The sequence below is a fragment of the Platichthys flesus genome, chromosome 11, assembly GCF_949316205.1.
Source record: "Platichthys flesus chromosome 11, fPlaFle2.1, whole genome shotgun sequence".
Lineage (NCBI taxonomy): Eukaryota > Metazoa > Chordata > Actinopteri > Pleuronectiformes > Pleuronectidae > Platichthys > Platichthys flesus.
In genome coordinates, this window is record NC_084955.1 from 7,064,672 (window position 1) to 7,081,805 (window position 17,134).

Sequence of the window (17,134 nt, forward strand, 5' to 3'; positions counted from 1 at the left end):
CCGAAATATTAATTTGTCTTGTCATGTAGAGCCAGAGATTGTTCCTTGCCAAAGTATCTTCATAGTCCCAACAGTCCTGTGTAGCATGACATAGTCCTGCTGCAGCCACGTGGGTGATAGAGACTGGTTCCACCCCAGAGTCAAACAACTGCTCATATAATTAACTATTTAATAACCCTGCTCCTAAAGGGTTGACCTCAGACGTGTATGGTCACATATTAGCCAGCTGAGCTTTCATGTTTTAAATGCTGGGGATACATTTGGCTCAATGCATAGAACTTGATTTTGAATAAAGCAGCGAGATAGTAGTAATAGATGGTCAAGGTTTTGTTTTGGTGGTTTTTATTTTACATGAAGCTTTAAACACAGAGTCCTGTATCTGGGGAAAAGAGGAGCAATGTGCCTGTTGGCTCTAGATTCTTTTCTCTCAATTTCTGTTTCATAAAATCTTCTCCACTCATGTCATCTTCATTTAACTTAGCATCTTTGCCTGAGGTCAGTTTGATTTCCATGCTCACGATCTGCCCTCTCTTTGTATGATTTAATGGTCACTGACGGATGTGGTTTAATTTGATTGTTAAACAGCATAAGTGCTTGAGATATTAATGTGGTTGTTTCAGAGGAATCCAGTGTATTGATACTCATTAACCATTATATTGTAGTTGGTTAGTTTAGTAGTTTTAGTGGGAGTGGTTACTTTTTGTATTTCACCCCGTGCTGCTGCACAAAGAGCTGTTCACCTGTTTATGTAAAATAAGGCAATGTTCGACTCAGTACGCAGAACCCTGAACTAGACAATCCCTTGTCGTTGCTGTGTTTCACAACTTCACTTATGTTAAAGTTTCCCAGCTCCTGCTTCAGAGTGTCGGTCGCCTGTTCATCCATATTGAGCCTTCATCGTGCCCTTGACAATACACACACACCGAATTGTGGGAAAGAGTGAAGGTGATAAGATTAACGGTTCTTGAAATTTGTAAACTTCAGACAGACTGAAATTTCTGGAGTTATTAGATCCAGTAAAATTTGATTGTGAAATGAAAAATGGGTATTGAAATAAGGAGAGTACAAAATGTATCAACATACAGGTTTGTGAGTGTATTGAGTTTTCCATCTAGCTTCAGAATTGTTACAGCCCTACTCTCTAATGTTTGCTCTCAAATAACCAAAACGGACAAAACACTTATTTAATATAAGGTTGTTATAGACATTAATCTCAACAATGTATTTGCAGACATTCGGGTACATGGCGGTATTATTAAAAAAACAATAAGAAAATTGGATGTAAACTAACAAGGCAGGTTTCAAGCATTTATTCCTTTGTATTCATATGCCCTGATTCCAGGATAGCAGTGATTAATATGGTGTGTGTATAGTAATATTCTTATGGGGGTTAAAGATTGTTTCCGCTGCCAGTGGACATTGTTTAAAACCTTTAAGTGCAAAGTCACTAATGAACTGTTTCTATTCGTAAAAAATGGTGAGAAACAGTGAAGGGCATGCAAACTCATTAAAAGAATAACTGATGCAAATGGTATTTTTTCAACTCTGATATAACTTTGATTTTTCTTTTAGTCTGTTGTTTGATTTGCACCAGTTTAAATATTCAAAACACATGCTGATGAAAATAATAGGCCTGACTTCATTCCATTCCATAGGGACAGCACCATGGGGTTAGTGGAAGCCTGGAAAGAATTAGCCCAGTTTTACCTGGAGGTTCCCTGGCAGCTGATATTCTTGATGAGCGTGGTTTTGGCAAAGCAGGTTGTCCTATACGTTAACAGCTGCATAATGCCCATTGTAGTACAGTAACAGACATCACAGCCCCCAGACGAGGCTTCGCAGGCACAGCTGGATCTCCAATTGGAAGACGTGTGTGCATACATTACTATAACAATAAAGCCAGAGAGGTTTTAAGGAGAGAATAAAAGAAAAAAACTGAAGATTTCTAAAGATCATTAAATGATGGCAACTTTCTGTTTACAACATGTGTGCTTTACCACAAGGTGAACACTGGGGCAGGCATACATCTGCATGAATTTACATGTTTAAGTAGTGTGGGGACACTGGCTTTCCGTCACAAACAGACAAAGTCGATAAATCAAAATGAGGGCCAGCCGCTCAAGTGATTATTGTGGCTCTTTGGTCACCACAGAGACACGGAATGAGTGTGCAGGAGCCTCACCAAAAAGGGTGAAGCTCATTCCCCCATAATTCCAGAATGAATATGTATAAGTATGAGCTCAGTGGACTCGGCCGAGGGGGGGAATAATTTTGTAGACCGGAGGAGAGTGAAATCACCATCGAAGAAACCCTGCAGTCACGATGAAGAGAATCTGCTTCAGTACCATCCGTTCTTAACTTTACTTGTTTAACCATGAAAGAAGTGACAGTACAGTGATAGTGCTTTAAGTGTAGTTTTGATCAACTGTAGCTTCATCGGAGAAAAAACTAAAACAAAGCCAAAAAAAGCCAGACAATGTAAAACGGTTTTGGGAGGGCTTATCCAAGTTTAGTTTCATCATTTAACTGGACCTTTATTGTTCATAATAGGGGACATAGAATCAATTGTTTACTTATCACTAGGTTCATTGTATGATCTGCACATAAACTGAATTATTACATTTAAGCTGGATTTCTACATTACCCTGTTTCCTCAGTCTGTTCAGTTTTATTGATTTCAACATGACATTAGTTGCAACCTTTTCAATGCTTTTTTCTTTTCTTTTTATTATTTTCTATAAGATATTTTTTAGTATGAGATACTTATCACTTTTAGCCAAAAGGCCACACATAAGATGACACCTTCCATGATATCTGTATGATGCTGTTCCAAATTTGATACCCTGAAAATCATAATGGATGGTTTATAGCTTTGAGATGGTAAATACCTTTTCATCAGATCATCAAGTGTTCAACTCACAGTACAGATGTGAACCCACCGAGACCATTGAGGACTAAAGGCCAATATATGCTTCTCCGAGTCCGGATTGGACGGACACTTTTTGATTTATAGTTCTACAAGCCTTTTTGTTCTGAAAACAGTTCACCGCCAGAACAGTAGTTGGCGCAACGGAAGTCTAGCTTAGAGAAGCCTAGCTCATGAGGTTTGTAGAAGAAGTCCACGCTGGTTTATTTACGTCCCCCCGGCTCCTCACACACAGTGAACGATGGCAACTAGCAGACAAAGGCTGTTGATGACGCAACAGTTTTTGCTGAAATGAAGTGACACCCAGCGGGTCAAAATGCTTATGTTATCGAGTCTTAGCGCAGCGGTTCCCCGGTCTTGTTTCCAAACTGCGTTGCTAATTCAACAGCTGCAACAGCTTGAAGCTACACACAGGCAGCTAGCTTCCCCCCCAGCTCCCACCGGGACATTTCTTGGGACACTTGTGTCCACAATCCTTGTGGTGAACTGAAATTCGTCCACGTCCACGTTGAAGGACCGGCTACTCAGCTGATGTCCCAAATGAACCAAAAGCATTTGCACACCTCTCAATGCCAAATTATTAATTTATAATTGGCCTTTCTGATTTCCATGGCATTTGAGAATATGACTTAATTCCCCTTTTGACCAAATAAATCATTTGTTTGCTTTATTTTCTGCTCAGGTGAGAGCAGTAAAGATATAATACGCAGATCCTCTCCAGAAATGAAACTTAGTGCTTCCAAGCCTGGAGCCCTTAAAGTAAAAAACAACTACCTCAGTCACCAATTACTTAGTTGTTGTAATATTATTAAGAAAGTATTTCTGAGTGATTCCTTCTGTCAGATAATATTTTGAAAAAAGTGGAAAGCTTTAATCATCTGTTTCCATTTGCTCAATTGAGCTGTTGGCTAAGCAGTGTTTTCAGGTGCCGATCAGCATTTCACATGCAAATGAAGGCAACATCGTATTGACATCAAAAACTGTGCAGTTTCATAAATAGTTTGTGGCTGTTGTAGCTTGCAGTGGGTAATCAGAATCAAAAGTCAAATTTGGTTTCTTCCAATAATGACAAAGTGAAAATATTAGAAAGGTTAGCTATTTGAAAAAACCTCAATTCCTTAATTTACAAACTTACCCAGACCTGTAATTATTTGTAGAAACTGCACTAATTCTACTAGTGTTGGTCACCTGATCAGGGAACAGCCTCGTGCTCTCATCTGGTGCTGCTGTTGTTTTGGCTTAATCCAGCTGCAAGAGTGGTCTTCATCCCCACCATCTGACATCAGATACCCCAACAGAAAAAAACATTTCAGCAAACCCATCACAGCAGTTAGTGTGACCAGTGTGTAATATTTAAATATGTCCTTTTAAAAAGGTTGTACAAATTGAAAAGGCTCTTGTTTTGAAGATTGCCAGTCCGTGGTCTACGGGGTTGTGAGTATTGGCTTTGCCCCCGAAGATAAGTCAGAGCCACAGCATTATTTCCTTTTTTTTTCTCAGAGACATACTTGTCTTCTTTTTATTTTTTTTTTTATTTTTGCATCTGTGGCGTGTTAGAAGTGTCACTCGTGTGTCACTCGTTCGCGGTGAATCTGGTGGGGGATCCCCTGCTGAGTTCACACATCCACTTCCACTGGATTTCCACCGACATTATACCAGGAAGTCAGACGGATAAAGTCCTTTGAAACTGCTGAGCATCTCACATGGACATTTGCATTCACAAATGCACCTCCTCCGAAGAAAATACGGTGGTACTGCAGAGTCCAGTGCATATCTGAAAGCAGCTATGGACTGTTTACCCAAACTAGCTCCAATCTAGCCACTTTATCATGAAGGCCTGATGGACAGTGCTGTTGGGATGGTCGTCCAAACTTCCTCCATGCCAGAATTATTAATGCCATTGTGCTCCTGGGAACAATCAAGGCTTTATAAATGATTTCATATCCTTGCCAAGATCTATACAGTGTTGCATGGTTTTTGTTGTAACATAGACATGTCTATCTTTCTAAACTGTCTAGACAGTTAAAGTGGCCACTGGTGGACTCCAGTCAAGTTTGAGGCACATCTGAAGTAAAATGTGAGTAAATAGGAGGAACCTGAGCACAACAAGCCACTGAAGAGGCTAAATAACTTTTGTAGCAATGTTTTAATTTTTTTCATTATGGATAATTGAGACTACAGACAAAAATGACCTATTTTTTTAAGTTAGAATCTAATCTAAAACCCCAAAATCAAAGGTGTCTAAATACTTTCTGAAAATAAATCTGCTGCTGATGTGATGCTCCTCGGCTCCTTGCAGCACCAAGCTGAAACCACAGTCTCCCTTCATTCCATTCAGCTTAAGTGGACACTAATAAAGTTGCTCTTTGATGCATTAATAACCTATTCCTCCCTACAGGGCTGTGGGGCAAGCTTCCAAACAGCACCCCACATATCCTCGCCTGACATGCACTGTTTAATTATTGCTTTCTATGAGTGTTGGAGCGAAACGAGGGAAAGAGGAAAGTGATGACATACTTATAATGAACCCTTGAATAAATAATACTGCTGTCTAAGCTTAAGGCATTCTGAACCAACCTCAGAAGAAGGAAGGTAGAACGCAGAGGAAGATAGAGGAGGTAGAGAACACACCTGGAACTTCATTTATTCTCAATAGAGGTATCATTCATTTTTTAGAGCTTAATTAATTTCAGTTAGTGAGGATAATACCCTATCAAATTAACATACACAATTGCAGTGTATGTTAAGTATTCACATTTTGAATGAACATAAATCAATAAAGTTTCCAGACATGAAATGGAAATGCACCTTTACTGCCTCAGTTACTTTTACTGTTACAGTCTGCAGCTACATCAGAAACGCCCCAACACATAAAGAACGACTGTACAGTTTCCTGAAGGAAAATTATATTATATATAAATTATATATATATCTCAGTCATCCTCAGCAATGATCACTCTGAGCTGCAGTCACTGTGTCCTCTGAACATTGAACTGAACAGTATTGTATTAAAAAAACTTATATATCCATTTGAATTAGAGGTATTATCAGGGCTTTACAAAAAGGATGTTATAGTCAATTTGAACAAATAGCCAGAACAGGGGTCAAATTTAAAGGAGGCACCCTAACAAAAAAGTGTAGTTGGATGTAATGCCAGCGGCTAGTGCCTATGGAAAATGGCATGTTTTAAAAATATGTAAATATTTACATTTAAAGAAAGGATGCTCATTATCATGTTCAGAGTTAACATTCCTGCATTCTTTAACCATTCTTCGTCCATCACATGTTCAGATTACAATCAGATTTTTAGATAGTGGCCTAATGACTCCCCTGTTCAGCAGGGGTGTGTGTGTGTGTGTGTGTGTGTGTGTGTGTGTGTGTGTGTGTGTGTGTGTGTGTGTGTGTGTGTGTGTGTGTGTGTGTGTGTGTGTGTGTGTGTGTGTGTGTGTGTGTGTGTGTGTGTGTGTGTGTGTGTGTGTGTGTGTGTGTGTGTGTGTGTGTGTGTGTGTGTGTGTGTGTGTGTGTGTGTGTGTGTGGAAGGGGGTGGTTGTCCATTTCTCTACTTATCAGAGGCAGCACGAGATTGAGGGCCATCATCCACACTCTGTTGCCATAGTGAAGGCAGATGGAGGACAGCTTGAGTGACAGCTGATCCCTCAACAAACATTTTCTCTTCCATCATGCTTTTCGGAGCTCGACTCCCGGTGCAGTCACCTCACACACGGAGGCCCAGTGTCATGTACTGTACCAGATCTCCTGTCTGTATGTCATGTCAGAAGAGAGAATGTGGGGAGAGGCGGTGGTCTAGTGGCAGAAACTTGGACTGTGGGCAGAAAAGGTCTCTGGTTCGACTCCACGGAGAGACAACAAAAGACGAACCTGGATTGATCTGTCCAAAAATCCAAGAGAATCCTCCCTACCATGTCTAGTGCCCCTGAGCAAGGCACCTTACTCCCCCAACATCTGATCCCCGGGCGCTTTACATGGCTGCTCACTGCTCTGTGTGTCCTGCACCAGATGGTTTAAATGCAGAGGATAAATTGACCTACCATTGCATGAGTGTGTTGTGCATGTGTTTGCTATAAATAAACACATTTATAGATTAAGATAATCTTAATCTTTTTTTTTTAAGACTCCGCAGTGTGAGGAAAAAAAAGTTGCCAGTTGGAGGACCACTGCACTAAATGGTTGACATTGGCCCAAATCTATTTTCTGATGGGAACTGATGACACTGATCACTGCCTGTTTTTGTTAATGAGACCCCACATCTTGAAATTACCTCATTCTTTACAATTGTATAACATCAGCAATGAAGCTTTTAATTAAATTAAGCAAAAACGAGGTGACAATCATATTTAAATTATTTTATGCCGTTATAAGACAATGTAATACATTGATAAATATTATTATATAATCATATTATTGTGATGGGTAAATGGAAATTGTGAATATATCCCATATACACTGCTCATAAAAACTAAGGGAACACTTAAATCACACATCAGATATTGATGAATCAATTATTCAGGATGAAAATCTTTACTGATTTACACTGATCATTTGTTGAGAACAAAATGACGCAGCAATGGTCAGTGGAAACCAGTATCATTAACCAATTGAGAGCTGGGCTAGGCAGCATCATGTTTTTTTTTTTTAGCAGTGTAGTTTTAATCAATCACCTAAACACATGAAATAAGAATAACTCCTCTTTCACCTATAGAATTATTCAGTGTGGATGAATTATTAATGCTTCTGGACAGTAAACATGGATGCAACGTTTTTATGATACAGCTTAGAGTTATGCTGTTGAAGTGTTCAAGTTATGTGTTCAAATTGTTATTTATTAATGCAGGAATTCTATTCAATTAACAGTGATGTTACTAGCAAAATTCTGATGGGCAATTAGAAATAAGAGTCAATAAGGAAAGGAAAGCAATGGATTATGACCAAATTTGCCCATACTTTTTGTCTAATACATATTACATAGGAATACATTTATGACTGTTAAAATATAATTTGTTCAGCGTTTCTCTGCTTAATTTGTATTCAAGTAGTCATTCTGAGTCATCCGTAAAATGTAGGCAAGATATATTACCTCCACGATGAGTTTGATACTGATGAGTTAACCCTTATGCATTCTGTCCTTCCCTCATTTCCCCCCTCAGATCGGGCAGCTGGTGTTCAAGGGGATGAAGAGTCTAAACAGGATCCAGTCCGTTGTCTTTGAGACGGCCTATAACACCAACGAAAACCTTCTGATCTGCGCTCCAACTGGCGCCGGCAAGACCAACATCGCCATGCTGACTGTTCTTCACGAGATCCGCCAGCACCTGCAGCCAGGCGGCGTCATCAAGAAGGACGAATTCAAGGTCCAACAGTGAAACACACACGAAAACACACAGAGCACTGGCTCGGTTATTACAGCCATGGGGGATGTGAGGCGGTTCACATAACATTGGTTTCTCGTAGGAAGATTTTACCTGGACTGACTGAAACGTGTCTGTCTGGCTGTCAAAATAAAATCAGAGTCAGAATTTAAAAGATTTTCTGTATAAAGTCAGAGAATGTGATAACTGCTTAATATTCCAGTGGACTCCACCACAAAGTCTCTCAACATGCCTCATGGAGATTAAGCGTGCTCCTTGCTGAGATTCACACGCCCCATGCAGAGGTTCACATCTGATCCTTGGATGCTCAGACTACAGGCACCGTTTAAACGGGAGATATCTAACAGTTTTAAGTCAGTGGCAGCTAAATAATTTGTTTCTGTTGGTAGATTTATGATGCATTTTGTTTTATGCATTGTTATGTATTCAGGCATCTGCTATAAATGCTAAACATTAAAAAAGGAAATTAAATCACTGAATGTAATGATAAACAATGCACCGTTTAATTGATTTGACACTGTTTTGACAGCTCCAAACAAGAAATTCAAAAAACACCCCTCCCTGCCTGCTACCTACAACGTTCTATCTAAACTGACTGTAGCCAGTTGTTTACTACAGTAAGGGAAGTCCTTAGCTGATTCACAGCATAAGGGATGTGGCCAGTCACAATAGCTCTAGTTATAGCTGTTCAGTACAGTTCGACCTCTCTGCTGTAGCCTATTGAATTTGAACTGTTTCAAGCAACATCAATCGTTGAATCTTCTCGTATGGAAATAGTTACTTTAACAATAGGAACATTTAAATGTGCTGTCATTGAATGAGGATCAGATACAGCCAGCAGACCGGACAGTTTAAGGAGAGTGGGGAGTTTGTACCAATTGTAACCGGACTTCAGGACTCATCCCTACTTTCATTCAATGACACGACAGCATGAGTCAGCACAGAGTGAGTTGAATTCATTTATTTAAGCAACATCATAATCAAGGTCATTCTGTTCTAAACACCGGCTCTGCTTTGATTCGGTCGTGCTCGTATTCAAGTACAAAAGCATGACCTCGAGCGTGATGTTGCTTTTATACAACAAGCGCCATTTATTAGTTAACGTCATTAAGCGACAGAGATTTGTTTGTTTATTTAATCAGGTATTTGGCATCACCAATGCAAATAGTTCGGCACTGGACTGTTTCCAAGCAACCAGTAATATTCTGCCTATAGTTCTACTAAGATATATATTCTGAGATATGCGACTCTGCTTAGTGGATTTCCTGGCTCCTCAAACTCCAATTCTCTCAAATGGGTCTTTATGATTTTTTGTTGAAATCATGATGAAATTCTTTGCTTGATTCTTGTCACGTTTTAGGATGATTGAGTCGGGTTTAAGATCCTGATTCTGCTCTTTGCCCCTGCGTTCAGAGTGCAACCGAATATCACCCCAGACCCTGATCAGTAAACCTCTCGGCTTACTTGTCTGGGCCTCGTGTTGCAGAATATTTTAAGTAGCGCTGGTCGTCGGGTGAAATCAAGGCTTGGTGTATTTAATTTTCCTCTGCCCTTCTAATCTCTCTTTTAATACCTTTGAAACCATTAATAGACAAAATTAAATTAAAATTCACCAGCGTCTTACTGGAGACTCGTTGAAATAACGATTTAAAGCTATTCAACGCCCCAGGTAGCAGCTGATGCTGTCGGGCGCCCCTGAAGTTGTCCAGATGGATCCGTAAGACTGCTGATCACTGAATTCAGCTCAGTCTTAATGAAATGAAAGTGAGATATTCATATTTCTGAGACTTGTCAAGTCTGAAGCTGTTCATGTGCCAGACTGTCTGACGACCAGTCAATATTCAAGTCCATTGTCTTTTTTGGAAAAAATGTCATCTTTGTTTTTTACGATCTAATTATTTATCACACTAACATCTAATAGACATTACTGTAATAATCTCCCACAGGAACGGCAGCATATCGATAATTAAGGATTATTAGATTGTCGGTAAGCAGAGTGATAGATAGTAGTTAACATGTTATAGCTCTTGGAAAGCTGTTGTAGGATCTGCGATCTGCTGAGTTGCGTTAACGTATTTTGTTCTTGAGATAAAGACATGCTGTGTAAACCTGACCGATATAGTTTGCTGCAGTGTGTAATTTTACAAAGGACAATTGTGTTTTATTTATCTGAATATGTCTCTGTAATATTTAATATTCCTGATGAAATGGTCAATACTTAGCGTTGAAGACAATAACATTCTTGAGTCTTAGCAGTCATTCATTTGGACTCTGGGTGCGGTTTGGTAATATATGATGGATAGTGACAAGTGGCAACTATTGCTAAATTACCTTTTCCATTGGCATTACAAAATAATAAAACTGAAAATGATATTGACTATTCTACAGCAGATTGTGTTGTGTATTTTAGGAACCCATCCAACATATTTAGAACCTAATGGTGAAAGCAGATTTTAGGGATTTTAATTCAGCTGTCAAAATATAAAAAATACTTTGCTAATGTGAGTTTAGGCTATGCGTGTACTGCAGCTGTACTGTGTAGGAAAAACAAACACAGTAACCCTCATTGTAAAAGGCCACATAAACAAGGCAGTTTTTCATGATACTTGATTTTGGAAAAAAAGAGAAGATTCATTCAATAAAACAACGATAGAAAATAAAATCTCAGATAAATGCACAAAAGCTCTGCCATTGACAGTTCATTTAAAAAATATTTGATAATAAACCCAAAGTGTAAAATCCTTATTCACTAGCATAAATAATTCAGACCCATAAAAGACTGTTTTCTCTCATGTGTACACACACACACACACACACACACACACACACACACACACACACACTCGCACAGTGCCAGCCAGTGACATAGTGACTTTTCATACATCACCATTAAACTTTACCCATGTGAGTGTCTGGCTTCATATTTCTCAGTAAATTGTGATCTGTGCCTGTTGCCAGGGAACAAATGATCCTCCCTCTGTTTGCTCATTCATCACTACAGTGTCCTTCCAGTACCAACATCCCCCCCGCCCCATCTGCAACGTCTACCTTCCTCACTCTACCGCTCTCTGTTTACCCCATTCATTCCTATGTCCCTCTCTCTCTCTCCCTCTGTAGATTGTGTATGTGGCTCCAATGAAGGCCTTGGCAGCGGAGATGACCAAATACTTCAGTAAGCGACTGGAGCCACTGGGCATCTCTGTTAAAGAACTCACTGGAGACATGCAGCTAACCAAAGGAGAGATCCTTCGAACACAGGTACACACACACAAACACACACACTCACACTCACGCCAAGAAAAAAGTTCAAACAAAGGCAGCCAAAGCTGCTCCTCTTCTACACTTGTACATTCTCTAGCACCCCCAAGTGGAATGTATTGTTAATTAAGTTTAGTAGAAGCTATTTCATCATACGTTCTGCAAAGTGTATTAGTCACAATTCTGCTGATTATGAGTTATAAGAGGAACTTTAATCGATACAGTGTATAATGGAATTGTTAACCACAATGGATTTACAGTTGCTTTCAAATATATAAGAAATAATGAAAGGGTCTGCTGTTCTTTTTATGGCTTTCATCAGTGAAAGCTTGTTGTTTTATTTGTGTCCCTATAAGTCTATATTCAACTACTCTTTCTGTTTTATGTCACGCTATACATGTTCCAGTCGTTTGACTGCTGCTTTTATGCGACTTCATTGTTGCCTTAGGTCCTTGTTGTTTTTGACTCAAAGAGCAGTTTGAAAAGAGGGTGTGTAGTTTTTTTACTGGGCATCATTGGAGCAGTTTAGTTAAATGTCTGCACTTCTTCTTTTCTGTTCACTTGATCGCACCATGAACCCAGATGACCAAAGCCCAGTGGGGCCCATGCAAAGGTCCCTAATCACACACTTATATCACTGACAATACAATGTATAAATAAACATGACTAATACCAAATAATAAAGATTTTAATTATATATAAATAGGTGTTGAAAACATATTTCAACTTGTCATTTGATAGCCGCTATAAAAATTGTGTTTGTCAGCTGTCCTACTCTCTGTTTCTGCCTCTTCTTCTGACAATACAGTTGTGTACAGGGTAGTTAACATCAACTGCTCATGCTAGTGGATATGTTTAAAGTTACTTATTTAACTCTGTTTTTTAATTTGAGCATAAATTCAACGGTTTTTTTGAAATAATGTAACAACCAGAATTTATTTTTATTCAAATGGGGACACAGAGGTCCACCAGGCTCAGTCACTTCATGCGGCATCAGTTTGTTTTCTTTGTCTTCACTTCGCTGCGTTCATGAAGTCATCTTACCATCTGCAGGTTTTGTTTTTCTAGCTGACCACAGCAGTTCCATATCAGGCTGAGTTGTGCTGCTCTAGTTTATTCTGGGGCAGGACCTAAAGAGTGACTCTGTTAATACTGCAATATGGTCCGGATGATAATTATAAACCAGGGGCTGTCTTTTCTAATGATAACTGCACAGGGTCAGTTGTCAGATATTTGGTAAGAAGGATATTTCACCTGTGTTGCACTGTTAGATTACTGAACAAGATAGTGCAGTGCAGGGACTCATCTGTTTTCCCATGAAACCTTTTCTTTTGTCTGGCTCTACACATAGTTGCCATATTTTCGCTATGATTATTGTTTGCTCAGCTTTCTTATCAAAACAAATGTTATGTACCCTCAGGCCAAATGTATATGGGTCCCGGTAATATTATGGATATAAGTAAGGCTCATAGATTTTTTTAATGTAATTACAGAATCAATTATTCAGTTGTCTGCGAAAACCTTAAAATACATGTATTCCACTCATTTCCTTAACCCAAGCTCCTCCGTGGCACCCTGCTGTGTAAGTCTTTGAAATATTCAACCAAACCATGAGAATATTCCAGATCCCATAATATAAATAATAGATGTTTAGTTCTAATGTAGACACATACACATTTAGTCACGAGTCATTTATATCAAGAATGAGAAGGAGACAGGTTGAATGTGGTTGAGAGGTTCGGGGTTGAATTGGAGCAAGTTAGTAAACCTGGAGTGAGATGGACATGGATCAGTCTACAAAAGCTATTATGTTGCTTATCGGCAAAGTGAAATAAACCCACATGATGGTGTAATCACTGCCCTAGAACCTGTGATGTTGACTATACTGATGTGTGTTGCAAATAGGCTTTAACCAGGCTTCTTTAAAAAGCAATAAAAGTGTAAAGAATAAAATAATAATTTTCTCATTGACAAAATGAGCCATTTATTTTAAACTGTTGAGTTTAATTTGCCTGTCAAGGGTTCTCAGAGGTTTTTTTTCAAGTATCAGAGAGCCTAGCAGCACATGTTATCGATTTGTTATCATCATCTCAGCATTTGAGTTTTTCTTTCTATTTTAGAAAAACAATGGATTTATTTATGCTAAGGCCAAAGAAAAGCTGCAGGTTGAGCTCACACTTAGTGAGAGAACAGGGCTCCTCCAGCTGAGACGGAAGTAGAGGATGGTGGATCCAGCAGGAAAATCTGAACAATGAAACTGAGAAGGTTGAGGAAACGTGAATGTCTGTTAAATCCAAAAGAGTTGGATTTCAGAGATCGTACAGCTTAAAGTTTATAAGCCTTATGGGGCTTATCACTACAGAAAAGGAAGGGTACGGATTGTGTGTGCGTGTGCGTGGTGGGTTCCTATGAAATGAGGCCAATTCCCGCTAATGTGAAGGTGTATTAAAGTTGCATTTCTATCAGGTCATTTGAAATCATTCCACAAAGAGAATGATTAGTCAGATCGACTGCAGCTCTGCAGCAATCCTCTATCTATCTTTCACTTAACCCTGTTCACTTCTCTTTCTCATCACTCCGTTTGACTGGGAGTGGTCGGGTGAAAAGGCTTTCCACGCTGAACAGGCCGGAGTGATGTCACCAACTGTAACCTTGGGTGTCTCCTGTGTTCACTTTTTTCTTTCATCATGCCCTTTAGTTGGGGTTCGGACACAACTCCTGAAGGATCAAACCTCGAGCAATACTTCAACATTAACAGCCTAGCTATACTTTTACCTGCAGGTTTTGTAGGTTTGGGCGGGGAATACATTTTTAGTCTTTCACACTGGTCTGTCTTGGTTTCTGTGACTCATGTCCACATGGTGGCAGCTCTAACCAACAATAAACACTAATAAGAACAAGAAACAGAGTAAAGCACCACAGCTTTGTCCGAAATCAACCACTCACTCACTACTCCATACTTGAGATCATCGGGAAAAGAAAGAAACGCTTCTGGACTCTTCTCTGCATATTTTCTATGAGCTGGGAATTACATTGGCGGAGGTCTGACGTACAACAACCATAATGTCAGACGGTGGAAAATCCCACGGTACATTTTAAATATTCAATTCACACTTATTCAAAAACATTGAATAACAATCTTTCAATGTAGAAATAACCTTGTTTAGCGCAGTTTATGCTGTGATGCTCTGCTCACATTTACATTTATACGACAGGTCAGGATGTTCCTGCTGCTCTCGCTCCTCTCGTTTCCCGCTGTGAGTGCAATGCATGATGGTATATATTGCTTGGTTAGTGAATATCGGTTGTACGCTACTACTACTTTCATGATGCATTGTGGGAAACAAGGAGTGCACTTCATTGGGTATAAACATTCGGACAGCACCACAGTAGTGATTATTGAGTAATTTTGGACACAGCCTACCATAGTCAGTATATTAAGATGGATGACATTAAGCGCACCAAAAGTGAAGCCAAAGCCGTGTGATCACCCCCTGGTGGCTGGCTCGGGTGAAGGTCAGAAAATGATCATGGCTATAGGTCATGTTATTGGAGGAGGTAGGTCCCTTTCCCATTAAATTCAAACTAATATTTAAAAATGCACATCAAATACATTTTTCTTCGAAGATGGATTCAGTCACAGTTTTCATGTTCCTGATAAGTTAAGTTAAGTTGGTTTCAAGCGTTGTATCAGCTCCATCCCCTGATTGCTACTGCACAGACTCTGACTCCAAATGAGGACAATGGTGCCAAATTTAAATTAATTTTTTAGTAAACAGACACAGTACAGATGATATCATGTTAATCGTGTGTTCATATTATTTATCACAACTGAAATAAAAGTTGGATGCACAGGTTTCTACTTTTTTGTTGTCATAACGACAAATGTCAATTCAGCCAATTCACATGAAATCAAATAGGCACACACAAACACACGCACACACAAACACACATAAACGGAGCATAAAGCTTTTCATTACAGTTTGCCTTGACAAGCTGTTAGATGTTCCCATATCACAATCCAGTAAATGCCTTTCTCTTACATCCCCACTACATCTTCCTCCCACCCACCCCATCTCTCCACAACCTCTTCTCTCCATGGCTGCGATAGTTACCATAGAAACAGAAAGGGTTTGGAGGGATACTGCCATGTGGATGCCAGTGTGTGGGTGGGCGGCATCCTGGGACCTTCCAGGCCCTTGTCCTCCCCTGTCCAGAGAGGAAATATCAGTTTGTGACACCCAAGAAAGGAGCTGCCTCACAGTCCGACTGTTTTCCTCTAAAGGCAGCTCAAGACGAGTGCGTCCTCATGCACAATTGAAATAGCTGCTGATGTTTGTGTAACGCCAACTCTAAGTATTATTACAAATGATTACTGCAATATCAGGCTTTATCGGATTCTGGCACTTAATGGAAAGACCCAGGATACTTGTAAAAAACATTTTCCCAGTCAGGCAGACACATAGCAATATGGTTAATTAGTAACTAAGTAAAAGCTAGTGCGATCTGCCATGACCTATTTTGTGCATGGTTGCCCACACCTTCAACTCAGGGGAAAGGTAATCACTCCCACTACACTTTGAATTAACATAAAAAATGTTAAACAGGAAATTTCCAGTTATGAAAATGTTCAGTGTTACATTTGGGAAGATGTTTTCAAATTGATAGCAGGTGTGAGAGGTATATATAAAAAAGGTGCTCTGAAATGACTCATTTGTACTCTTAAAGTATTTAATTTCTGCTCAACATAAACATAAGCATGTGTCGGGGGAGTTCCTCCTGAACTCGCCTGATATGATCAGCTCCAGGCTGTTGTGACCGCACCATAGAGCCAACCGTTCAAACTCCTGTCTGAACGCAGACCTGTCACTGTCAGGAGTGTAACAGTCAAGTCTCCTGAGGGACATCAATATCAAGTTAGGAGAGCAGTGGGGAGAGCATCCATTTGTGAGGGGAACCAGTTCTGACTATCTGGTTGCTGCACATTCTTTTCCACATCTTCATCTGCTGCTTCTTGTTAATATCAAATCATCCACTGGCGCAGTTGGTTATGTGATGTTGGAACAGTTGAGGTGAATGTAAGCTCATCAAACTGACAGTAAAACAACATTCAGGTTGTCTGACAGTTAAGACAGCTGGTTTTCTATATTTGATGATATCCTGTGGACTGACACAAGGTCATTGGTTAAAAGACTTCTTCAGCTTCTTCCTGCTGCTGTGATCTCCGTTTCACTGTGTTGCTGGCCTGGTTATACTGGATCACACCTTTACCTCTGTAGCTTCCTGCTTGGCCTGATGAACCCTCTGATTTAAGCTGCCTGTTGCTGTAGCCTTAAACATACAATGCCTACATTTTTTCATGCTAAGCTCAGGATTTTACCAGCGTTTGTCAAACTACGATGCAGTAAAGTCATCGAACAGACCTTTCATCTGCCCACCATGACATACTTACAAAGAGGTTACATTTTAATTGTATATCTGTCTGTTAGCAGACTAATGTAAAACTCCTGCACAAATTGGTGGAATGCACCAGGAAAGAACTTGAACAGTGTTTCACAATCCA

General features: G+C 39.7%; 1 protein-coding gene across 2 annotated transcripts in view; it reads left to right on the plus strand.

Moving 5' to 3' along the window:
- The window catches only part of ascc3 (activating signal cointegrator 1 complex subunit 3), a 124,460-nt gene that overhangs the window by 41,797 nt on the left and 65,529 nt on the right, over positions 1 to 17,134 (plus strand). For both annotated transcript variants that reach the window (XM_062398890.1, XM_062398891.1), the window contains exons 9-10: positions 8,092 to 8,295; positions 11,431 to 11,571. In XM_062398890.1, coding sequence (XP_062254874.1) covers positions 8,092 to 8,295; positions 11,431 to 11,571 — 345 coding nt within the window. The remainder of the gene's footprint in view (positions 1 to 8,091; positions 8,296 to 11,430; positions 11,572 to 17,134) is intronic.